The sequence below is a fragment of the Lepus europaeus genome, unplaced genomic scaffold (assembly GCF_033115175.1).
Source record: "Lepus europaeus isolate LE1 unplaced genomic scaffold, mLepTim1.pri SCAFFOLD_246, whole genome shotgun sequence".
NCBI lineage: Eukaryota > Metazoa > Chordata > Mammalia > Lagomorpha > Leporidae > Lepus > Lepus europaeus.
Genome location: NW_026909129.1, coordinates 29,722 through 55,461, shown reverse-complemented (window position 1 = coordinate 55,461; position 25,740 = coordinate 29,722). Strand labels below are relative to the sequence as shown.

At 42.0% G+C, this 25,740-nt stretch overlaps 1 protein-coding gene across 1 annotated transcript in view; it reads right to left on the bottom strand.

Moving 5' to 3' along the window:
- LOC133754619 (acidic amino acid decarboxylase GADL1) overlaps positions 1–25,740 on the bottom strand; it is a 147,070-nt gene that overhangs the window by 110,757 nt on the left and 10,573 nt on the right. Inside the window, exons 5-10 of the mRNA XM_062185040.1 lie at positions 24,884–24,999; positions 17,353–17,432; positions 17,178–17,232; positions 12,402–12,518; positions 5,351–5,415; positions 4,948–5,029 (exon numbers count right to left, since the gene is read on the bottom strand). Coding sequence (XP_062041024.1) covers positions 4,948–5,029; positions 5,351–5,415; positions 12,402–12,518; positions 17,178–17,232; positions 17,353–17,432; positions 24,884–24,999 — 515 coding nt within the window. The remainder of the gene's footprint in view (positions 1–4,947; positions 5,030–5,350; positions 5,416–12,401; positions 12,519–17,177; positions 17,233–17,352; positions 17,433–24,883; positions 25,000–25,740) is intronic.

Genomic DNA, 25,740 nt, shown 5'->3' with positions numbered 1-25,740 from the left:
GTGTATTGAATGAACTTCCTGTTGCTCTTCTTTCTGGTACTCTTTCTTCTAAAGAAAAATGAGGTTTACATTCTGAGTCTCCTCTAGAAAGAAGATTAAGGGAAAAGAATTGTAAGCATATCTCAAAGGCCTCACGTTGGAAACCTAGTGAGCTTGGAATTGCATGTCAACAGCCTAGCCAAAGAAGATTCCTGAGAAGTAGGTACAAATGTCAATAGATAAAAATAGAAGGAGAACATTTACGTATGTAAGTATACAAAGGTCTCATCTATCAAAACCCCCCGCTGTGATGTCAAAGGCTAAATCACTTGCAGACACCTGCAAATATGCACACACCCTCAGGTTCTGCTAGTGAGAACGGAGACCATTTTTTTTTTCCTGGGGAAAATTAGGAAACAGACGTATCACAAAGGCTAACCATGGTTCTTCCACTTCTAGGGATTATCTTAAAAGAAGAATAAAGGATGTCCCCAAAGACTTGGCCTCAAAGATGGCAACAACATGTGCGTGTTAACAGCCCCAAATTTAAACTAATTTGCCACTTATAAGAATCTGTCAAGTTAATTACAGTATATCAGAATGATAGGTTACTATACAGCTATTAAATAGTATATAGGATGCATACTGATGTGAAATAATTTCATAATTTAAACAGAAATATTCGCTAAAGGCAGAACAAGCTACAGATTTTGTGGATGAGGCATGGATAATATGTATAAATTAAATGGAGGTGTGATTTGGGAAATTTATGAAGGACATCTTCAGGTGTTAGTATCCTAAGTCCCATTTTGTTTGTGATGTGACTTCTGAAATGAAAGCATAAAAATAGGCATGATTTTTAAAAATTCCCTAGTGTCAACATATTCTTGTTAAAAAAAACAAAAAGAAAGAACAAAAGGAAGCAAAAAATGTCATTTAAATTCTCCGTGCTAGGTTCAACAAGACGACTTTGGAAGTTAAAGACAGATGATGATCATGAGTAGAGAGAGGAGTAGTCTATACTCTCAAAAGGCCATCTGATTACTGGGTTTTATATTCTCCAAAAAGTCCTTCCAATAAACACTAAAAATCAAAAAAGCTGATCTCAAGATTTTTCTCCACCTATACAACTGATTCTTACAGTATATTTCCTTTTATTTTAGATCAAACCATCAAAACTGTCTTTGATCCAAAACAGCCATGTAGAGCCAGCATTTACATCTGAAGTCAACCTATTTATCATCACAGATTTTTCAAAACTCCTTGATTTTCTTTTTATCCCTGTGATGCCAAGAGGGCTAGTGATAGTACAACTTCAAGAGAAACAGCTTTGCTTTGTTTCTGAAGCAGTCCTCTTTACTAATACAGGAAATTAAAAGCGCAAACACCACCAGCTTGTAAGTCATGAAAACAGCCTTGCCACTGTCAGGGAAACAGAGGCACAAATTAGGGAATTAGCTTTGGGTTTTTTTCCCCCTTTAGCAGCCGCATATTCCCTGAGTACTTTGCTTTCTTTTAAGTTATCCCTTACATCAACTGAAGAAGTAAGTCCAAATTAAAACCACTATTCATCAATTACTGCTGGAGGTATACTCAAGCCTTGTGTTAGGACCTAGGCAACTATAATTTTAATTATTGCATCTCAGAGCTCTCAAATCATTTGGGGGTGAAGTAAAAATGAAGACTCTCATTTATTACTGACATGAAGGCAGACATTTCTGGGACTTTTAATACATTTAATTAATCATTAAATTTTTAAGTAAATTTTAGTGTTTTTTTTTTTTTTTCCATTTCCAACGAATATCTGCTAGGCACTGAGACACAGTGGTGAATGTAATGACAGTCCCTTTTGTCACAAAGCTTATAGTATAGAGGGAAAGATATCCCATGAGAAACCTTAATTATAAATAGGGATGCACTACTTAGAGGCAAGGAACAGAGTCTGAGATAGAGTAAAGGGAGATGCCAGTTCACCACTCGTCCTCAGTTGAAGAGATGTTATTTAACCTGTGCCATGAAAGACAAAGTCATTCACAGTCCTACTACGACTTCTCGGGGCTCAGGACCTGCTGCCTAAGGCACTTTGACCATCACCTCTGACCCTCTCCCACTTGTCCCTTCTGAAGTAGGGCATAACAGAATTTCCTAACCTACCGCCCTTACATGTAGGTCAGGAGATCCTCATTCTAGAGAGTACCGCTCTGCACCTGGGGGGAAGAGGAATCTGAGAAAATGGATTTTGCTAGGCTCCCCCAGGTCACTCCCATTAGATCAGACCCCTTTGTCCTCCACCACAGCCCCTAGGGATACAGTTTTCCCGGGGTGTTTGAGTCTTCCCCCATATAAAATGTTGGTTAAATGTTTTTAAGCTTTTCTCCTGGTGATGCCATTTTATATGAAGATGTCCATCTAGAGCCCTGTTGACGGGTGAGAAAAACATACTGTCTTTTCTCCCTTGCAAGGTCTTCTTTTGATTTCACTGATGTCACCCCCTCCTGGTCTGCCTCCTACCCCCTGGGTCCTTCTGACTTGGCCTTCCCAGGGCATACATCTTCCTCTTCTGTACAGCTGTTGTGCTCTGCAGATCTCCTGGGCTACATTATAGGCCTTCTTCTCTCCCCCATCCAAAGTTCCTCCCAAGTATCCCAATCTACCTGTCTCACATCAGGTGTCATTGATATGTCACCAATTTCTTGCTAGACTTTTCCAGCCACATCTCTTCCTAGATTCAACCCATATGTCACCTGCCTATGAGACATCTTCACTTGAATCATTCATGGGATTCAATTTTATTACAGCTATGGGTAAAATGAAGGTCTTCCTCTAAGATCTTTTTCTCATCCCGTGGTCCCCATCACCCTAAATAGGATCATTCACTCAGTTGTTGTATCAATAATCATGGACTCAACCATGACGCCTTCTTCTCCACTGTCTCCCTTATTTAACTGGTAATTCAGTCTCGTCTGGTTGACAGCTAAAGTATACTTTGTTCTTCACCACAGTTGATCATCTCCCATGCTATCAACTCTTGCTTAGATACAGCAAGCCTTTTCTTAGTCTTACAGCACTTAAATAATTAAATATCCACATTTTGCTCGGTAACTTCTCTGTGATGCCGTAAATGTTGACTGTGCGGAATATGTCTTCTGTACTCACTGCTATCAGCCTAGAATCAGCATAGTGCCTGTCCTACACAGATCAGTTAGTGTCAGTCAACGGACTGGATACATCAACATGAAACAGGACAAAGAGGTACTGGATGGGTACAACAGAGACAGAATACTGCCAACACAAAACTTTTTCCTGAACTGATTGCCATATCTCACATCTCATAATCTATACATCATAAAAAAGAATAGGCAATTGTTTGAAAGTGTTTGGTTCTTTATATTTGGAATGGAATTCTCCAAACCTCTTAGTTCCTGCCATAGGGGTAGACACAGATATTACTGCTGTCATTGACATCCAAGAGTTAATTCTTTTTTCAAAAAAAGAAATAAATAAAAAAGTTAAGCCCTGTTAAGGAGTTATATGAGCCAGTAAAATGTAAATTGCCTTGGGTACATAAATGTAAATTGATTCTTAACTAAATCAGTCAAATATCCTTCAACAAGAAAAAATGACTAACAACTAGGAAGTTACTTATAAGAGTAGCCATAACATTTTTTTTTTCTAAATTCCCCACTCCTGAGAAGCATGGAGCCAACAGATTGATTTGTTATTTGGATTGGCTGATAAGGGGCAAAGCAAATGTAAAATGTTTGGCATACAAAGGATGCTTGATGCTGTTGTGTTTCTATCTCCAGTCCAAACAGAAACTTGAGACGACCCCCTTGTTTCATGACCTAAATATGAAACTATGATTCTTTGGTTCACAAATGATATACTAATCTTACATTGCCTTTCAGTTATAAATAGTCCACAAGTTAAATGTTAAGTTAGAATCATTTAAATACTAATGAATACATTCAACTATAGACAATGTAATAACACACCAAGGAACCGATACCGATTCATACACCTGAGAGTGACTATTTGAAGAGATGCCAAAGCTGTTCCCAGTTTCTGATGGACATTCTGTGTGGTCATGTCAAAGCACATGGGGCATAATTCCACAAATATCATTAAAACCTTTTTTTCTACGAGTTGTAAACATTCACACATGCAAGATTAGTTTTAAATATGCTTCTCGTTGGAAATAAAAATCCCTTAAAGACAGAAAGTGACTTTTCCATTGGCAAAGGGAGTCCCCTAAGAAAAAAATGTAAACAGATGGCTGAGAAAGATCACCCACATGCTGAACACAGATCTTAGCGAGGCATTTCTAAGAATGAAGCAGCACTTCTCAGCTTGGGCCACTGCCCACAAAGATCCTGATTTAACCCATGGAAAACATGGAATTTATCTCCCTGGCCAAGAAAGACTTCAACAACTCTTCTCCCACTTGCCTCACAGAAATCCAGACCATTGTCCAACACTTACCACTGTTTCCAATGACGTTAATGACAAACTACTTGCGACCAGCCATCCCTTAATCAATCAGGGTTTCTTGATCAACCCTGAACTAACATCTTCCCACAGCAATGTGCTGTTAAGCCTGAGATAAGCACATTAAGCATCCAATTTAATGTATGACACACATCTGTTCCGCTTTTCTCAGCAGAAGTTTCAAAATAACTTAAATCCCAGACTTAATCAAGGAGAAAAAAAGATCCTGGCAACATGGAAAACTGAGTTTTAAAATACAATCCCAACAAGGGTGGGAGAGACCGTTTAGCTGTAATTAATGAGATTATATAATACCAAATCTACAAATTTACCTGAGCAGGAACACTCAAACTTTCACCAAGGCCATCACCATTTCCCAAAGACTTTCATGAGTACCTGGCCCAGGCCAGCAAAGCACAGGTGGGAACAGACACCCTGATTGACCCCTTCCAAGCTCAAGGACCCTAGAGGAAAACTCACAGAGTGGTCTTTGACGAGGAGAGCACAGCACTGGATTCCGGCCATCAGCATCTTGTGTGGGTTCCAGGCCACAGAGTCAGCCCTGTTGTGTTCAACAAAGAAAGGGCAGAGCAGGCAGGAGACTCACTTAATTTGTAAGGGTAGAGAGGAGATGTTCACCAGCCGCATCCCAGTGAGTATGCACATACAAGCTACTGTTCTACAGGATGCCTCGTCTGAGTGGTTTTGGGAATATGGAGAGATTTGAGGGTTTTGTTTTGGGTGTTTTGGTTGTTGTTGTTGTTTTTAAGCAAAACAATTGCTTTGCTTTTGCCATTTTCAAAATACGGCTTGGTTGTGCAAATTCCTAAGAGATGTCATTGCCTAAATAAAAGTCAGCTGCAAAGTGGGAGATTGCCTTTACCTGTGGATGCCCTGCAGGAGTTTGCGATGCTTCCTGGACATCAATGCTGAGCCACCCCAAGAAGCCTGTTGAGATATTTAAAAACAAGTTTATTTTACCACTGTGTGTTCACAAGTGAGCTGTAACAAGTGCCTTCAGTATGTGTCGTTTGATACTTGGTTTTATATCATGTTCACCAATTGGCATATCAGGAAATTTGGTCACTGGCAAGCAGAACTTCCTCAAAACAGATGGGTCCCTAAATAATCCTTAGACGTAACGTCACTTATCACAAAGACTGACATACAGTGAGCAATTGAGCTGTGTATAGATGAAAAACAGTTAGACACAGCCCATGCCCTCCTGATGCTTAGGATCCAAAACAGATAACAGCTTCATCATGCTGGTGTCTACCCTACACACTCTATGATGACGAGACCTGGGCTGAGGGCTTGCTTTCTACCTAACAAGACAGGAACATCATGGGCAAGATGGATAGAGGGCTAGCTAGGAGGGGCTACAGGGAAGCATATCAATTAATGACAACATAGATCTTTGCAGCCCAATGACTTTCAGAAATATTTACAAATCAAAGGTAGGAGAAGGGAAGAGAGATAATTGGACTTCAGTAAGTTACTCATCACAGAGGTAACTTTTATGAGCAAAGGAGAGGGGAGCAAAGAAAGAAGAGGGAAGAAATGATCAGTCCGTCTAGCTGGAAGGGAGGAGGAACTGATGTAGGAAATACAAAAGAAATGGGGCTGGCATTGTGTTGCAGCAGGTAAGGCTGCTCCTGCAATGCTGGCATCCATATGGGCGCCTGTTGTGTCCTGGATGCTCCACTTCTGACCCAGCTCCCTGCTGATGGCCTGGGAAAATCAGTAGAAGATGGCCCCTGCCTCCCACGTGGTTCCTGGCTTCTGGCTTTGGCCTGACTCAGCCTTGGCCTTTGCAGCCATCTGGGGAGTGAACAAGCAGATGGAAGATTTTCTTTCTCTCTCCCTCTCTTTCACTGTGATTCTGACTACCTAATAAATACACACATCTTTGTAAAAAAAAAAAAAAGAGAGAGTAATTTTGGTTCTTGAATATTGACAGTCCTTTAATATGTATTACAATGAAGCATGGCTTTGGTGAGAGAAATTGAGGCTGTTTTGAATGCTCTCCAAGTATATTTAAGCCTAACAATACCCCCTTGAGAATAGAAGTCTTATCACCTCCATTTTTACAGATAAAGTTTAAAGGTTGTAGATATATTCTCCAAGGTTTTGCAAGTATTAAAAATCAGATCTAGGATGTCATTTTTTATTTTTATCATGATAATGTCATGACTTAAGTAAAGTGACCATCTGGCAAAATTGGGGCAGAATTTCCAGAACTTGCAAATTGGTCAATTGGGAGAATCAAGGATGATAGGGACCTGTTAGACAGGAAGTGAGCTCAAGAGTTACCTGGGATATAGACAAAGGCCATACTATTTATTTTAATTTAAAAAGAGAAGCAAGTTTCAATATCATGGAAAAAGATGTGGTGAGATTGAATCCATGGAAGATGAAAGAAATCAGACATCTAAATAATACTCAAATATTACAAAAGATAGATTCATCGAAAGGCAGTAAAGAAAAAGTACATCACATGCCACTTTGTGGCATTAAATTCCCTTCAAAAACAACTCTCATTCAAGGCTAGCACGGGGGTGAAGTGAGTGAATCAGTAGGGTATACAATGCAAAGAAGAATTCATTCTCAGAGTTGGATACTGACATAGTTTTAAGAGTGAGTGCATCTTGGCCGGCGCCGCGGCTCATTAGGCTAATCCTCCGCCTGCGGCACCAGCATCCTGGGGTTCTAGTCCCGGTCGGGGCGCCAGATTCTGTCCCGGTTGCCCCTCTTCCAGGCCAGTTCTCTGCTGTGGCCCAGGAAGGCAGTGGGGGATGGCCCAAGTTCTTGGGCCCTGCACCCGCATGGGAGACAAGGAGGAAGCACCTGGCTCTGGCTTTGAATCAGTACGGTGCGCCGGCCGCAGCGGCCATTTGGGGGGGAGGTGAACCAACGGAAAAGGAAGACCTTTCTCTCTGTCTCTCTCTCACTGTCCACTCTGCCTGTCAAAAAAACACAACAAAAAACAAAACAAGAGTGAATGCATCTTTAAAATCTGAGCCCCAGCACCCTCACTTGATTCGCCTTGGTCCCAGCCCTGAGTCCCTGGACTAGTCTCCAAGAACTCCACAGAGTCCCCAAAATCTCGTGAGCTCTGATGCACCGTGAGGATAGGTAGGTTTGAATCCCAAAGATTCCTGGGTAAAGGATGGATGACTTGGAGTCCACGGTCAAACACCCTTCTTGCTACTCTCTTTCCTGCTGAGATTCACAATGGACTGTGGACAACTGTGGCTGGGCAACAGAGCCACTGTCTTCTATACCTAACAAAAGTTTATTCTGGCCGGCGCCGTGGCTTAACAGGCTAATCCTCCGCCTTGCGGCGCCGGCACACCGGGTTCTAGTCCCGGTCGGGGCGCCAGATTCTGTCCCGGTTGCTCCTCTTCCAGGCCAGCTCTCTGCTATGGCCCGGGAAGGCAGTGGAGGATGGCCCAAGTCCTTGGGCCCTGCACCTGCATGGGAGACCAGGAGAAGCACCTGGCTCCTGGCTTCGGATCAGCACAATGCACCAGCCACAGCGGCCATTGGAGGGTGAACCAAAGGCAAAAAGGCAGACCTTTCTCTCTGTCTCTCTCTGTCACTGTCCACTCTGCCTGTCAAAAAAAAAAAAAATCTTAAAAAAAAAAAAAAGTTTATTCTGTCTGGGTCATTGAGGCTCCTCAGATCCAGATTCTAACATCTTGACTCCTGCAAACATTAAGATGACGTATGCTTTAGGTCCTTTACTGCCATTAAGCTCTCCAAATGCTAGGTTGCCTATGTTTCTCAATTTTTTCACTCCCCAAACTCATTGAGAACCCGCCAGTCACAGCTAGTAAGACTCAGCCATACCCACTGACTCTCACCCATTCCACCTGCTTCATTCCTTACACTTCTACCACTTAAGGACCCCGTACTCCCCTACACGTTCTCCTCTGCCCCAAACAAGTGAATAATGTCCTCCACTCCTGGAGAGCTGGATTCAAGGTTTACCATCACATGTACTCTTTCAAGGCACTAATTCACCTGCTTACAAAGGAGTTAGGAAGGGTTAGGAATAGGTCATCCAAAATTCAATCTTCCAAATAGCTGAAAGGAGAAAAACAACACCCCAGATGTCAATCTCCTTCTTTTTTTTTTTACTTCTCCATTTCCAGCTCCAGAACTCGCAAAAGCATCCAACCAACCCCTTATCTGATTAAGGAACTGGACTTTCCATAGCAGTAAGGGCTGTCATTTATTTATTTATTTGTTTATTTTTGACAGGCAGAGTGGACAGTGAGAGAGAGAGAGAAAGGTCTTCCTTTTGCCATTGGTTCACCCTCCAATGGCCGCCACAGTAGGCATGCTGCGGCCGGCGCACCGCGCTGTTCCGATGGCAGGAGCCAGGTGCTTCTCCTGGTCTCCCATGGGGTGCAGGGCCCAAGGACTTGGGCCATCCTCCACTACACTCCCTGGCCACAGCAGAGAGCTGGCCTGGAAGAGGGGCAACCGGGACAGGATCGGTGCCCTGACCAGGACTAGAACCCGGTATGCCGGCACCGCAAGGTGGAGGATTAGCCTAGTGAGCCGCGGTGCCGGCTAGGGCTGTCATTTATTAACCTTGAACTATATGCTAGGTGATATCCTTTCATGTTACACATTTTTCTCTTTTTTTAAAATTTATTTATTTGACAGATAGAGTTATAGCTGAGCCAATCTGAAGCTAGGAGCCAGGTGCTTCTTCCTGGTATCCCATGTGGGTGCAGGGGCCCAAGCACTTGTTCCATCCTCCACTGCCCTCCCGGGCCACAGCAGAGAGCTGGACTGGAAGAGAAGCAACCGGGACTAGAACCCGGCATCCATATGGGATGCCAGCACCGCAGGTGGAGGATTAACCAAGTGAGCCACGGTGCTGGCCACCACACATTTTTCTCTTTAATTAATTGTAGAACCCATGCTAAAAGGAGATGGAGGCAGGAATAGGATCAAGTTCTGGCAGTCTCTGAAGCCCAAGATATTGCAGTCAATGCTTACTCCCTCTCTTGGGACCTGGATTCAAGAGTGGATGTGAGGCTAAGAGTCCTCACTGGGAATATAAAGCTCTGTAGCCATCACTGCCTTAGTTTCCAGGAAGAACTGGAGCAGCCCCAACATTCTGGTCTGGGACACAGGCCATAATGGCATTTGCTCCCATGGAGGGAGAATGGTACTAGGGGCAAAATATTCTAACAAAACACACTTTGTTGCTTAAAAGTGCATTAGAGGGCTGGTGTTGTGATGCAGTGAGTAAAGCCTTTGCCAGCAACATCTGGCATCCCATACAGGTGCCAGTTCACATTCTGGCTGTTCTCCATTTTTTTAAAGATTTATTTATTCGTTTAAAAGTCAGAGTTACAAACACACACACAGAGAGAGGGAGAGAGAGAGAGGTCTTCCATCCACTGGTTCACTCCCAATTGGCCACAACGGTCAGAGCTGCACTGATCCAAAGCCAGGAGCTTCCACCAGGTCTCCCATGCAGGTGCAGGGGCCCAAGGACTTGGGCCATCTTCTACTGCTTTCCCAGGCCATAGCAGAGAGCTGGATCAGAAGTGGAACAGCTGGGTCTTGAACCAGCGCCCATATGGGATGCTGGCAGTGCAGGTGGCAGCTTTACCCACTATGCAACAGCGCCAGCCCTTGCTCTACTTCTGACCCAGCTCCCCGCTAATGGCCTGGGAAGGCAGTGGAAGATGGTCCAATTGCTTGGGTCCCTGCTGTCCACATGGGAGACCTAGAAGAAGCCCCTGGCTCCTGCCTTCACCTTGGCCTAGCCCTGGCTATTGAGGCCATCTGGGGAGTGAACCAGCAAATGAAAGATTTCTCTCTCTCTCTCTCTCTCTCTCCCCCCTCTCCTCTCCCTCTTTCTCTCTCTGTCTCTGTCTCTTTCTCTATAACTTTCACTTTCAAATAAATAAATAAATCTTTTTTAAAAAGTACATATGCATTATAATCTTAAGGTACCATTTTTGTGTACCACTAAGGAAGAAAAAATGACATTGAAATACCAATTTCAGAGATAGAGATATTAAAATATATTTTAAAATGCATCTAAGAATGAATAAAACATGATATGTGTGCAAGGTAATTTAGTTTAATGGAAAATTCAGAGGAACAAATCAGCATAATTTCATTTTTTAAAAAGAGATAAAGTATCCATTTGTAATATCTTAAAGGAACTTTAAAATAGCCTTTAAAAGATTTCTAATAGGTCAAAGTAATTACAGAGGTTTTGTTCATATTTTACCTTTAAAATTGATAAACGGTCACTGGTATATAAAGTTTCTTCAATATAAGCAATGTACTCCTGTAGTAAAATTTTATCAACAGATCTGATGCATGCAATGCCAATATATGGATGAATATTGTCTCCATGTTAGAGTTTATTAATTTTTAAGGGGTCAGACAGGCTGATGCCTACTATGTACAAATAGAATTATTTGATGTGCTAAAATTTTTCCTTACAAAATATTTTCTTCAAAATTCCAAACTTTAATTTTTAAGAAACCTAGAGAGTTCTCCATTCCCTTATAAATTACAGTTCTCTCTAAGCCCCCAAATCTCTTAATATCATTCCTAATTTAGAAACGGCTGTAGTTACTCTGTTTTACATAAACTACATAATCCATATTTGATGTCTCGCTTATGAGAGTAGAATGCTTAAGTATCACTGCTGATACATTTGATTTTTCCCCTTATTTCCAGAGTTATAGAAGTACTCACTTCATATTATCTGTGAGGACATAATGTATTGTTATGCTTCTAAAACGATGAAAGTCAGGGAGCTATAAATTGAAACGTGAACCGACACAAATACTAAAATCTCACTTAAAGAGGTCACAACCAATCTACCTGAAGTATTACCATTGGCATGCTAATAGAGCTTGGGACTCTAGAGTTTATGTTACTGTTGCTCTCCAAATATTAGCATCTATTTAATGAAGACCTGGAACTGCTGAAAAATCCTCTTGATAGCATATCATAGGCACTTTACTTGGAAGGGTAAAATCATTCAAACCATAACATTGCATGTAGCTGTATCTCCCTCCCAAATGCTTAGCTACCTTCCATGCAGCGTGTCCAAAAATATTTCTTCGCATAAGGAGGAACGGAACCATTCGCCCACCAGAACAAGTTCCCTAACATCTCTGCAAGTTCAACTGTCCCTTTTCTTTGGTAGAATCAAACTAATTAGCTCCTGACTTCACAAAACAAGAAAGAAAAGAGAAAGGAAAAAAACCAAAGAGCTCAACAACCATTCAAGACTGGTTGAATTCAGAGTTTTAATTCCAGGTAAGTGGAACGTTAAAAACTATATTTAAGGAAAAATGGATGATGAATAACCCCAGGACTTGCAAAATTAATGAGAAAAAAATCCAACATACAATCCTTAAGTTAGAAAATTATGAAGAATATGAGTTATACCAATCTCTCTCAAGTAATTATCTATGACAGATACAGATAAAACCTACTTTAATTGGAGCATTTCTAGCTGATTGAGATCATATAATTTTTGAGCTAGAAGATACTTTACAGACCACATTCGCCAACCTCTTCTTTACCAGTGAAGACCCCTGAGGGACTTGGCTGACAATGAAGAGGCAGAGAATCCAAAAATCACAGCCTCTGGGTTACATAACACAAATGTGTCTCTCGTACCACGCCACCACAAAGATGATAGATTCCAGAGGGAAACAAGAAAATGCAAATGAATCCAGGAAACTAAATTAACATTTACATGGTGTCTTGGAATCTTCTTTATGCCTTACAGGAAATGGTGTGCTTACTTCTCCCATATCAGAAACAAATAATAGTAGTAGTGTCCTCACATCTAGCTCCTGAGAGTATGGAAAGCTCTCTACCGAAGCTACGGAGAGACCAGACACACACACATGTACACGCAGATGACTTACATCCACATGAAGCCAGAGGCCGTGTCTCTCACAGATGTCAGCTATGTCATCCAGGGGATCGAAGGCTCCCAGCACGGTTGTGCCAGAGGTGGCACAGACCAGAAATGGTGCTGCCCCCTGTGAGAGGGATCCACAAAGAAAATTGTCATTGTCACCGTGAGATTTGCCCCGCAGTAGGTTGGTCGACATGCAGGGCTATGCATTCTTTGGTTTCTTTGGAGGTAATAATCAATTCAATGGGCATTTTTAAGCTTCTCTACTATGTGGGCACTTATCATCAAAAACAGGTAAGGAAAAAGAAAATGCTATGAAAATAGTCTCTTGTGTTCTGTCCTGCAGACTTCCCTGCAAAGTCACGTTCTCTGTGATTCCTAGCGCCTTCCTGGGGAAATACATAGATTGCCAGAGTGCCAGTGTCGTCAGCCTTCTGCAGAACACAAAGGAATGGGATTGGAAGACCCACACCCAACACTGACGATAAAGCCTGCATGCGCTTCTGCTCATCGCCTTGCAGTGTAAGTAAAATTATAAAACAAAGGTGATGCTCAGGTTCAAATTCAGCACCATTTGAACAGAAAGGACAAGGTCATCTCAACGGGATACATTTTCCAAAATAGAGACAACAGAGGAATTCGTTGAAATGTGCTGAAAGAGAGAACCTGCATCACTTCCACCATGACTGTTTCTCCTTGTGCGGCTGATGGCTACATCTTTAGCAGATGCCAGTGGGAGTAGGGGAGGGAGAATGCAGGGGTGCACACGAAATGAATGGAAGTCCTAGTCAAGGTGGCCAGGCATTTTGGCCCCTTTCAGGGACTTTCTGCTAACCAGGTAGAAGAAAAGTTTACCAGGTTGCTTCTAAATAGATGGATCCCAGCATGATGGTAGATCATGTTTCTCACTACGGAGTTGCCAGGCAGGGAAAACTTGCAGGCAAATATGGGATTGTGGGAAACAGAATCTTCAGGTTCTAGAGCAGCCAAGGAAAAAGCAAAAAGAATGTTGACTCCTGGTAAATGTCCCTTGCCCTCCATTGAGCACGGAGCTGTATTCTTCCTCTCAGTGTTATGAAGTAGTCATTTCCTTGCAATGTACTTTTATGACCTTTAATCTCAGCACTTGTTGTGTTTGAACCAAACTCATTCCATGTAGCTAACCTTGGACAGAAGGATGTTATTTCCCAATGGAAACTGGGGCAGAGACAGCAAGCTAGTTCGATATGGCTAAACTGAGATGTGCAAGAATGAAAGGGAAGGTACCTAATAATTCTATTTGCCATGGAAGATGGTTGTGGTGCATGGAATCCAGTCTACCTAAACCTCTGAGCACCAGGCCAGCAGGTGAGAAAGCCCCAAGGGAACCGTGGGCTTTTGAAATCCTTCCCTGTACTCAACTACCTTAAGACATCAGAGTGTGTCTTTATTGTGTTGGTGACCTAAGTGAAATGAGACCAGATTTACATCAATCATTAAAAGCAATAGAAAAAGTAATTTACTAGAGCCATTTATGATGTCTTTAATGGCTGGACTTTTCCTCATAAACTATATGACATCCTGACAGTAGTGAGAAAATACCTGTGCAAGCTATTATAGCCTATTAATGAGTTTTCCTCACCTTAAAAAAAAAAAAAACTCACTATAAATATCAGGCCCAGAAATTAAAGTCTTGCAATCTGGATTTGACCTTTCAGATTTTTTTGTCCCTATATTTCCTGCTGTTAATGAGAAAATTCAGCAGAAACAGTATTGATTGCAAGCTGCCGATGAGCTATGTTCTTTAAGTTTATTTCAAACAGTCACAAAACTTGCTCCAAATGTTCAGTGGTCACTGTAGGCTGGCCTTGTCGTAAGTACTTTAGAAACATGATGCTTTCTGGCTGCCATGATCTCTGTAATGGTCAAGAAAAGGTCACTGCTCAACAGGTTTTTAATGGGATTTTGCTGGTCAAGGAGTTGGCTCACAGCAGGGAAAACACAACTTAATGTACTATTCCTTACATCTGAAACAATGGGAGTGAAAAACTTGGTTGAAAATAACTGAGCTTGGAGCTGTGGAGAAAGACAAACTCTTCCTCATGTACTATGATTTCACAGTGGATGCCCGGCTGGTCCCAGGTGAATCGGGGTTGAAGTGTTAGCTGACTTGACAGGGAACTGAGGAGTCACAGCCATTCTAACCTCATTGCTCTGTTTTTAAATGGGACTATGGCAATTTTCATTTTTTTTACAAACAATATTTTTTCAAGTTCTCAACTCTAAGATTATTTCAGTTTTGTGTATTTTCATTGTCAAAGCAAACAAAACGTGAGTAATGGAAATAATATTGACGAATAAAATCCACTATGCTAGAAACATGAACTCTTAATGATACCTAAGGAAATGGGGGTCCTCTTTAAGGGATACGAGGCAACTCACTCACTATTTTGAAAATTGGTAAATGAAGGGAAAGACTATAGCACTGATCTGGTCTTGTCTATGCAAACTGTTTCCTTAGGAAAATCAAATAGGGATGAAGGAACATTTTTCTTTAGAGGAGAATGCCTGCCAGGAAATAAGGAAGGAATGGGAGAATGAATTAGAACACCCCTTCACCAAATAATAGGTCTAGACAATGGTTATCAATGGTAGCAAAATCCATGAGGTGAGAATGGCAGGGGGCTATACATGGAGAGTCCAACAACCCTGCCTCATGGATCAATGCTATCACTAAAAGTGGCACAGATGTCTTGTGATGGCAGAACAAAATCCCATGAAACTTGCCTGGCAAAAAGCCCAACTTCAATCTCATTGAGTCTTAAAATCTAACTGCACATTCCAGGAAATACAGAGACTAAACAGGGCAGTGTGGAGGAGGGAAGCAGGCTGATTCTCCAATTTTTGATGTAATCTACAAAATCCACCACGTGGACAACTCTCCAGGACAAAGGACTTGGTTTATCCAACAAATCAATTGGGGGTGGAGAGAATAGAAGGAGGGAGCTATCGATTAGAAAATATTTATGTGACACGTCAATCAAATGCAACATGTGGGACATTGTTTGAATCCTTGTTCAAACTAGCCAGCTATTTATAAAAAGATGATGTGAGAAATTGTAATAAAGCTGCAATATTTGATGATATTGATAAACCATTCTCTTATATAATCATGGCTTTTTTTTTTAAAGAAACAATATCTTTTGCAGAAATACTCAACTCTGTGTAGATGAAATGAGATAATGTCTAGAGTTTGCTGCAGACTAATCTAGGGTGGTAGAAGCAGGTGGTGTGTAGATAAAACAAAAAAAGCGCATGAGCTAGTGGTTACTGAAGTCGCACAGCAGGTATATGGGGGCTCATTATATTAATTTTGTATAGGCTGGAAGTTTTCCATCATGAAAAGTTAAAAATCCAAGAAAGAAAGAAAGATGGGGATGGGGGTAGGGAGAAGGGAAAGCAGAGCGGGAGGGAAGAAGGAAGGAAGGAACCCCAGGACCCATGCAGGAAGCACAATCACTCAGACAAGCATTCATGACTTAATGAAAGTCTGTTTCAATAGCAACTTGCACAGAAAAAGATGATGTTAAAGAAAGCAATACCTGTGGTTAACAACAGAACAAACTCCTCATAAGGTTATGTAGATTTTACCCAAGAGCTAAAGAAATCTGATCATCTAAAACATGAGATTACTCTCAAATCCACTTGTCATCGGAATGTTTAAAAATAAGTAATTAAATGCAGATCAAAAGACACACACCTGAAGCCAAGACCTCTGCAGTAATGACAGAATTTTGAAGTACAAAATTTCTAATCACATACAATGATCTAACATACCCCAGGACAAGGGGATTTTCATGAAAATGCCAAAAAGTGAAAATATAATGATAGAAATAAAATTATAAGACTCAAAAAAATTTAAGGAGCTCATTTTTCTCATAGTGTGAGCTCCTAGGGGGTTAGGTGTGTTCACACCCAGCTCAGAAGCTGGGCTTTTCCCTCATCAGCAGTCATGGCTGGATTGGGTGCTAACTTTTGGAAAGTTGCTGGAGAATGGTATGACACTCCATCAAGAGTACAGGCAATGGTGTGATAGGAGGGAAACAACAAAGTAGGTACACCAAAATCCAGTAGGCTTTTGGTCCAAGAAGTAAAAGGACTGGCATGAAATAATGACCCACCTTTTAACAAAGCAGGTATCGGGGCAGCTTTGGTTGGATTAAGCAGGTGACCATGGCCATGCCTTGCTCTCTCCAACAGTGGTCCTGCAGCTTTAATATATTCTAGCAGCTACAGAACAGGGGACATTCCGCCCCTGAAATACTCAGCAGAGACCCAATATGCGGTGACAGTAAAAGATAGACTTCGTGTTGGAAGCAACTGGGGAAGACAGGTTGGCCAAGAAATCAGGAAGTGTCTTAAATGCTGCCCAGAGACGAGGGGTTTGGCCTGCAGTTTTTTCAATAGGAAGAGTTAAGCAGGAGAGTGGGCCCTCCTGGGGAGGAGAGGTGCATCCTTAGGGCTCACTTTAGCCCTGAGAGGAGGGTTCCTGAATACGATGATGTCAGTGTCTTAATAGGCTCCAGCCACCTGGGAATGAGAACATCCGAGAAACTCCACAGAACATGGAGAGCCATGCACCTGGAAACAGAACATCTGGAAATGAGTTTCCCTATTGTGATTCCAACGGGCTCTCTTCTCTCTCCCACACACAGAAGCAGGTTGGCTGCCTGCTTCTCTCTCACATCCCCAGACGTGCACATATGTTTTGCCTCCCTCTCTTTTTCCCTTTCTTCCCTCTCACCTCTTCTCTGGCTTGCCAGACTTGCTTCTCCAGTTCTGCAGGTATCATTTTACCTCTGAGGGACACAGAATTGAGACTTTGAATTACGTTTAGTAGTTAACAGACAGTAGTATTGCTTTGTAAACTGTGCATTTTCCCTGCCCCCCACTAGGCTTCTGGACCCTACCCCCTTTACCTTCCATCTGTTTCCACAAAGCACACGTTCTCCGCACCAATCCCAAGAAAGGAGGCTGCCTTCTTCATGGAGTAATGACTCTGAATTAAAAAGGGCAGGGGGAAAGCAAAGGAAGTGAGCACACAGCCAATAAAAGTGTTGCTTATTATCTCAATGACTGTATGTCACTATGCCCAAGAATCGCCATCGTTGGAAAGTTGCTTCATAAAAGAAAAAGAGTAATATCATTGAGTTCCTTAGTAGAGAGGTGGAGACTTTCAGATCAAAGCAACCAGAATTTAACTCCATGTTCTCCCAGTTATAGCTATAGGAGGGCGAACAATTCATGTACACTTCTCAAGCCTCAATTTGTTAATTTATAAAGCAGTGATGTAAACACTGCCTACTCCATCTGCTTGATAAAGACTGAAATGGGTTAATACATGCAAAAGGCTTAATATGGTGCCTAGCATATGGAACAAACTATTGGTTTTCATACCGTTGAGAAAAGAGTTTCCTCTTGATGCTACTAAAGGGGCTCACTATTGATGGAAACTTAAAATCTAGTCCACTGCTGACTTGAAACCCTCCAGGAGACAGCAAAGCTCTATCACACAGATTGCAATCACAGACTAGAAAAGAATTTAATTATTTCCAAGAACAAACAATGGGTTATAAATGATGATCAGACACTTGACCAACCTTGTTAAATGCTGAATGCAAAGCTGAAATTATGCACACAGGGATATGGCTAGAATCATAACAAAAATAACAATAATTTATAGACAAGCTACTTTCTTGGCTGTGACATGAATGGGGCTAATTGATGGCTCTGAAAGTAGGTGTTTCTCTTTCCTATTGGCAAACAATTATATGTGCTTTGGGTTCTTGGGCCTTTCTCCTCCAACTACATGAAATCTATAAAATAATTAGCATTCAAACGTTGGAGATGTAATTCTTTATATATTCGTGCAGACAAGTGGTCAATTAATTCTTTGTCATGCCAGAAAAATGAAGGTACTAAAGGATATTATTGTACCAAAAAAAAAAAAAACCCGAGTAATTTAATTTGTAGGTATGAATACATTAAAAGAGCAGTCATGCCTTCACATTTAACTTGATATATTCCCTCAAATGTGGTAATTTTTTCCTTCTTTTGTCAAGAGAGTTTTATTGGGAGCTCTCTTTTTTAATACTATAAAAATAAATGCAGAAGTAACAGCATCAGGAAAAATGAAGCAATCCTAAGTAATTAATTTCCAAATATCAAATATGACACATCCAAAAATGCCTGCAGGATGTAGTTATTTCCGGTTGTTACAAGAACATATGCATATTGAAGAGTAATAATGTACATGAAAATGTAATTAATTCTCTACCTGCTACATCAGCTCAGGCTGGTTGGAGGTAACATGTCTGGCATAGCTAAGGTGACATAGCTATGGTGAGTTATTTCTCACAAGAGATTTGGGCCCTGGCAACCAAACAGCTATTGATTTCATGATGATAAATGCAGCCCTTCCATGGAGATCTGCCTATAAGGAAAAATCACTGCGCTCTACCCCTGAGAAAATAGCAAAGTATCTCCCACCAATGGATGTGCTAAATAAAGACCTTGTCATCAGAGAAAGAGTAGCTCTGGCAGTGTTATCTTTAAGGACCTCAGTGCAGCCCAATGTCAATCTCAAATGGATAGGGACAGATTTAAAAAAAAAAAAAAAGTCTGCAAAACTGAAGCCTCACAGAAGTGAAAGAGCCCTGGTACAGGAAGAAAAGGAAGAAGGTGGTGCTGCAGACATGCTGAGTAGTGTCTAGGGAAGGTAAACCCAGATGGCTGCAATTCAGAAGCAAATGGAGACAGTGCCCTGGCAGAAGATAAGTCATTCCTTCTAAGTCCCAAACTTCCTGTGGGTTTCATAAATCTACAGAAGACCCACAAATCCTTCCTATAAAGACAACACAGCAAACACCTACATGAAAGAGAACCCTGAGCAGAAGTTTGACTTTCTGATTCCCACGGGGTTTTGGTTATGTCCTTAGGTTTCTCAATGCACTGCTGATTTGTCCCGATGTTCGCTGTCCCCATGGACACTTGGACTCCATCTAATGTTATGGTGATGCTCAAATTAGCTGGTAGGGAGAGCAAGGTTTACAAAGTTTATATTTTAGGGAATGGAGAAATGGAACATCCTGGATCTTCTTCAAAACTACACAGCTCATTCAGTTCCTAAAGAGACCAGAGCCTGAATCCAGATGGACTGACCACAGCCCCATGCTCTGCAGGGTACCCTAAGGATGCCCATTGAGAAGGCATGCAACAATATCCCAACCTAGAGAGCGGGTGCAGTGAGTGAGGCACAAAGGCCCCAAATTTAAAGAACCATGACCCTGAGAACTGCATCTGAGACATCTCCTTTGCCTTCTTGAAGTCCTGTCCCTGCTAAAAAGGAACTAAGCCAATGGATCACTGGCCTGGGAGCTACGTTTCTTTGTTCACTTCACTTCTTAGTGGCAGACAACAATCCTGCTTTATGCTGATTCCAAAAGTGCTATGAATTATCCAGAAGTTTACAAACCCAGAATGGCTCTACACCCAAGGACCGATATCTTTCATTGCTTTCCACTATAGACTCCTTCTGTATGAGCCCCATTGAGCACCACGGAGATGACCTTGGATATAGACACTTCAAGGGTCTCCATCATAATCTTACAGGTCTCTATCAACAGTTGAATTACAATCTAAACCTTCAGTCTGCAACAACAACAACAACAAAAAAGACTTCATGGTGAGCACACATATTCTACATTTGACAGTGCAGAACAGATTTAGACTAATTTAGGTCAGGATAAAAACTGGAAAAAACCACCTGAAAAATAGTACAGGAAAACTTACTGGACCACAGATCAAAAAGAAAAGATGGGAGGTAAAGCAAAAATAATAACATAGATCTGAAAACTGTTTAGTAAATGTAGGCTCCTTTAATTCTTTTTTTATCTCAGTAATGGATTCATTTGGTATAATAATAGTTAAGGTGGTAATTAAAATATCAGTTTAAATGATGGGGGGTGGGTGTTTGGCTTAAGAGTGAAAATACAACTTAGGATGCCTCTCCTGCTATAATGCCTAGGTTCAGGTCCTTGCTACACCCCCAATTCAGGTTTCCTGTTGTGTACCCCGGGAGGCACCAGGTGATGCCTCAAGTAGCTGGGTTCTGTTACCCAATGTGGGAGACCCAGATTGAGTTCCAGGCTCCTGACTGTGGCCAACTCACCCCTAGCTGTTATAAACATTTGGAGAATGAACCACCAGATTCAAAACATTGCTCCCTCCCTCTCTCTCTCTCTCTCTCTCTCTCTCTCTCTCTCTCTCTGCTTTTCAAATACAAAATCACATATGCAAATGCTATGTCCTAGTGTTCTCGGCAGAGCAGGGGAGGAGAAACATTACAAATCAGAGTGTGGATGGAGGGGGTGAACATAAATAATCATGGCTACAGTGTGCTCAAAGTGGTGGGACTTTCTGTGGAATCCACACCTGGCTCTTGTTTGTCTGGCTCCAGTTTCTACTGGCATGTAAGACAAGGTATACATTCTGTCTTTTTTGGAAAAAAAAAAAAAAACTTTTCTTAAGTTCTGATTTCATAACCACAAGAGATTTCCATTTCTTTTCACTCACAGTTCACCAGCCACACCTGCATTTCTGGTCTTTTCCAGGATCATCTTCACTATGGTTTTCATTTTAAGATTCATTTATGTGTTTGCTTTGAAAGTAAGAGTTACAGAGAGATGGTGAGACACAGAGAATCTTCCATTCACTGGTTCACTCTCAGGATGGTTATGGTGGCCAGACTGAAGCCAGGAACCAGGAGCTTCAACTGGGTCTCCTACATGTGTGACAGGGGCCCAAACAAGTGGGTTTTCTTCTGCTGCTCTTCCCTGGCCATTAGCAGGGAGCTGGAATGGAAGTGAAACAGCTGGGACTTGAACCTGTGCCAATATTGGATACTGGCATTGCGGTACCCGCTAAACCACAACACCGTGCCATAATCGGGATTTCCATGTGATTTCTTGCCCCCTTTCCAGGGCAATTATCCCAGAAAAGAACTCCATCAAGTTTTAAAACAAATGAACGATGGCTAAAAAACTCATGGTGAGAGTGCACTCTCAGGGGAGAGTTAGTGAGAATATGGCAGAGGAAACTATGCAAATTAGAGGGACACAGTGGACCTACATGGAGGGTGTGGACACACACAACTCAGGACTCCAGCAGCCAAGAGCCTGAGCACCAGCTTTGGAGAGTGAAGAGAGACCAGACGGCAGCAGCCCAAGCCAGGGATGATAAAGCTATGGGAAGAGCCTGGCGTGAGTCTGGCTTGGAGTTCTATGGAGGACAGTGTTCCTGCCAACCTAGAGGGAAATAAAGAGGGCACATTTGTTTCTTCCTAACCACTCAGCACTGGCATCCTGTAAACAGCTGAGAGAGGAGGGGTGCCATTTTGGACATATAGCTTGTGTCCACGTGCCCAGCAACCAACTGAGAGGAGACACCTGAGTGTGGCTGAGAGAATTAACAGGGGGCTGGGTGCTCGGGACTATGGGAGCCTTGTGTGAAAACACTGTGGGTGCACAGGAGGGTGCAGGGAGTAGCAGGTTCTTTGGGCAGTCACTGTGGGCAGTTCCACATGTTCGGGGCTCCCTGATTCCCTGATGAGGGTCATTGCTGCAGGATCCGTGCTCACACTGAGGACTGCACGGATCCTTTGTGCAGTTCTTGTGGCAGTGTGGATGAATATTGTGACCACTGGGGCTCCCAACCAGGTATTGGTCTCCTTGGAGGAGAGGACGTGAGTGTGAGACTATGCCAACAGAGCTGAACAAACCTCCCTTCTGATGAGAGAGAGAGAGAGAGAGAGAGAGAGAGAGAGAGAGAGAGAGATTTACCAGGCCCAATTTCGGAATCAACCTTGGACACTTCCCTCATTCTGGAGCACTGAACACAGCTCCCCAGCCACACCCAGTTCACACCTCAGGGTATTCATTGAAAGAGCAGACACTCCACTAACCCATGGAGGCATAGTACAAAGATAAAAGCCATCACAGGTAAGAAAAAATAAGCCAACAAGTATCTCCACAAATGCCTAAAAATAAATGAAGCAATTCAAAAAACAAGAATAAGGAAGACAACACGATGTCCCCAAAGGAATACAACATTTCAATACTAGAATGTGAAAATGAAGAGCTTGAAGAAATGCCAGAAATGGAATTAAAAAAATTGATCATAGGATTACTAAAAGTAATCAGAAGCAAATTCATGAACTAAAGAAATCTGTACATGACATGAAAGAAAATTTTTCTCATGAAATTGAGATTTTAAACAGAAATAAAAATGAAATATTGGAAATTAAGAATTCAATAGATCAAATAAAAAATGTGGTGGAAATCCTTAACAACAGAATCAGTGAAGCAGAAAAAAGAATATCTGAGTTAGAAAACAAATCTCTGGAAATTGTACAGTCAGATTAAAAAAAAAAAGAATTAGAAAACTAAAAAAAACCAGCATTGGAGATCTATGAGATTCTATCTAACGTCCCAACATTCAAGTCTCTACTTGTGATGCCATCATCGAGTTCTAGAGTGTCAGTTCTGAGTCACAGTTGCTCAGTTTCCAAGCTAGCTCCCTACTAATGCCTCTGGGAAGGCAGGTGAAGATGGACCAAGTACTTGGGCTCCTGCCACCCCTCTTGGGAGATGTGGATGGAGGTCCAGGCTCCTGGCTTTCTCCTGGCCCAGCCTTAGCTGTTGCAGTCATTTGGGGGAGTGAACAAATGGCTGGAAGATGGACCTCTCTCTCTCTCCCCCCTCAATCTATCTCTCTCTTCCCCTCTCCCTCTCACTAATATTTATTATCCAAATCAATAAATATTCTTTAAAAAAGGACTCTCAGACAAGGTGGTGCCTTCAAGGTGCTGAATGTTCGACACCCTGTTCTGGTGATGAACTAACCAGAATTGTGGTGTTTAACAGGGCTTGGGGAGAGCATGGGGGTGGTCACGTTCTCTTACACTGTGGAGAGCCCAGTGCACTTTTCATCCCTTGCAATAATAAAGTGACTTTTGCTCATTAGAAGAAAGCAACACACACAAGAAATCCCAGTTGGAAATGACACAGAACTTCAGATTGCGCCCACTTCATTTTTTTTTTTTTTTTTGACAGGAGACCTGACATTGCCACAGAAGGTGAAGAAGCTAAACTCATGCTGCTACCAGGAACCTGGCATAGAAGAAATGGCAGAGCGGAAGGGAGGCACCCACTGGAATCTCCCTGATATTTCACTACTGCACTTAAGCGAGGCCATCTGCTCTCCCACCTAGTGGCAGCCGGATCATTCCTCTCCTACCAACAGCAGCTAATTGACTTCTTATTGCAATCCAGACTCTTCATCACATGCATTAGCTAGTGTAACCTCTGAACAACTCACTAGTCGGAGACCATGATGTGGTTGCTGGTTGTTTTAATGGTCCCAGCTGGTCAGGGCAACCCTGTATCCAGACTTTTGCCTGGTGAGTCTTCAGCGAGTCCCCTCAAGAGATGGAGCTGATTTGCCTACATTACATGTCAGTTCACAGATGTGTTATTGTGCTAAGCAAACAAGGCAGAAGTGACAATGCACCTGTTCTGAGGTTGAGACCCACAAGGCCTGATGTACTTCGATGCTCTTTTTCACCTGCGACACTGCCATGAGAAGACACCTAGTCTAGCCTGCCGAAGGACAGGGACACATAGAGCAGAGAGAAGTCACTGGATTTATCCAAGCTGAGCCACTCCTAGGTCAGCCATTGGCCAGTCAACCCCTAGCAGGTGAGGGAGGTCAGCCTCCCAAGTGCATCTCTCCCAAGACGTGTAGGCAATAATACACGGTTATCTTTCTATGTTGTTGGACTTGGGGATAATTGGCGAGGCAGAAAAGTTAACTAATTCATTCAAATTTTATAAATTAGTAAACTGAGGCCCAATGAAATTGATCAACTTACTCACGGTCACTCAGTAAGCAGTGGAGAGAAGTGAATCCAGGCAGCCTAATTCAAAGTCAAGGTACTTACCCACAATCTGACCTTCTACATTGGTGGTGAATAAAACAAGAGATAGGGAACATATAATTGTGTGTGTGTGTGTGTTACAAGTACCTCCTTCTCCCTTGAAAAGGAAGATGACTTCCTTGTATTTGCCAATCAAAGAAATCAATTATGTGATTAGCAGACCTCACTGAGATCAGTAGTGATCATCTATGTTTTAATAAATGAGACGCTCAATGAGGGAATTCACAGGAAGAGATAACACTTTTAAATCAAGTGTTCTCTCTTCTCAGAGAAAATGTTACAGACTGTAAATATTACATATGGATGGTCTACAAAATTGGACCCACAAGAATTTTTTCAGAACACAATATTAGATTATACTTAGGCAGAGTAGTTACCCTCGGGTGCTCAAAGAAGCCTCATAAATACTGCATTCTCAGAAAACCTATATCTAATAAAAAGAATATTTTTTTTACCTCGGCAGAAGTGAAAACGACGAATCTTGGCAACCCAGAGAGCCCCTTTTCCTTAATATCGGGGCAATATTTGTATCTAGCTAAGTTCATTGCATACATGTTGGATACTGAGCCACCTGCAAAAAAAATGAAAATAGCATATTTATAGCATGAAGTTAAGTTCCGTAAGTGCTCAACAAGGGGCAGCCTGAATAGCTGTAGCAGTGCTAGTCTAGAGGCAATCACTGTGGAAGTTATCCCAACATTGCCCCCAACCCACATCTCCATATTCCACACACAGTGATCTAAGCTCCAATCCCACACCTTCAGTCTCATCAAAGAGGAATATTTTGGTCTATTCTTTCATTCCAGGGCTTTCCCAAAGTAACACTGTAAATCTATGAGGTCTGGACACAGGGCCAGTACCTAGCTCTCCATAGGCAATAATATTCTGTCTACTACCTGATCAACAAAACTGAAATGACAACCCATGTTCATCTCTCACTCAAAAAAAAAAAAAAAAAGATGGTGGTTGCAGGATAAACAAATGTGATTCTGACGCCCTCTCAAATAAAACTGATCAAAAACTCTGAGGACTTATCATAGCCCTTCTAAATGCCCAAGAGCAGATAAATACATTAGTGTTAGATACAAGTCCTAAATTATAGGCATCTCACTTGTTAAGGGTGTGTGTCATTTATTTAGTGTATGTGCAATGTTTTATCACTCTGGAGAAAGGCACAAGCTAGATCCCCACCAAGCAGCTCTGTTAATACCCAGTGTTGTATAGTGTGTGGAGCTGTAAGGATGTTGTTCCTGATATGAGTAAGTTTTTGGATGCTTGTCATGGAAGGGTGATGGCAATAACTAATTGTACT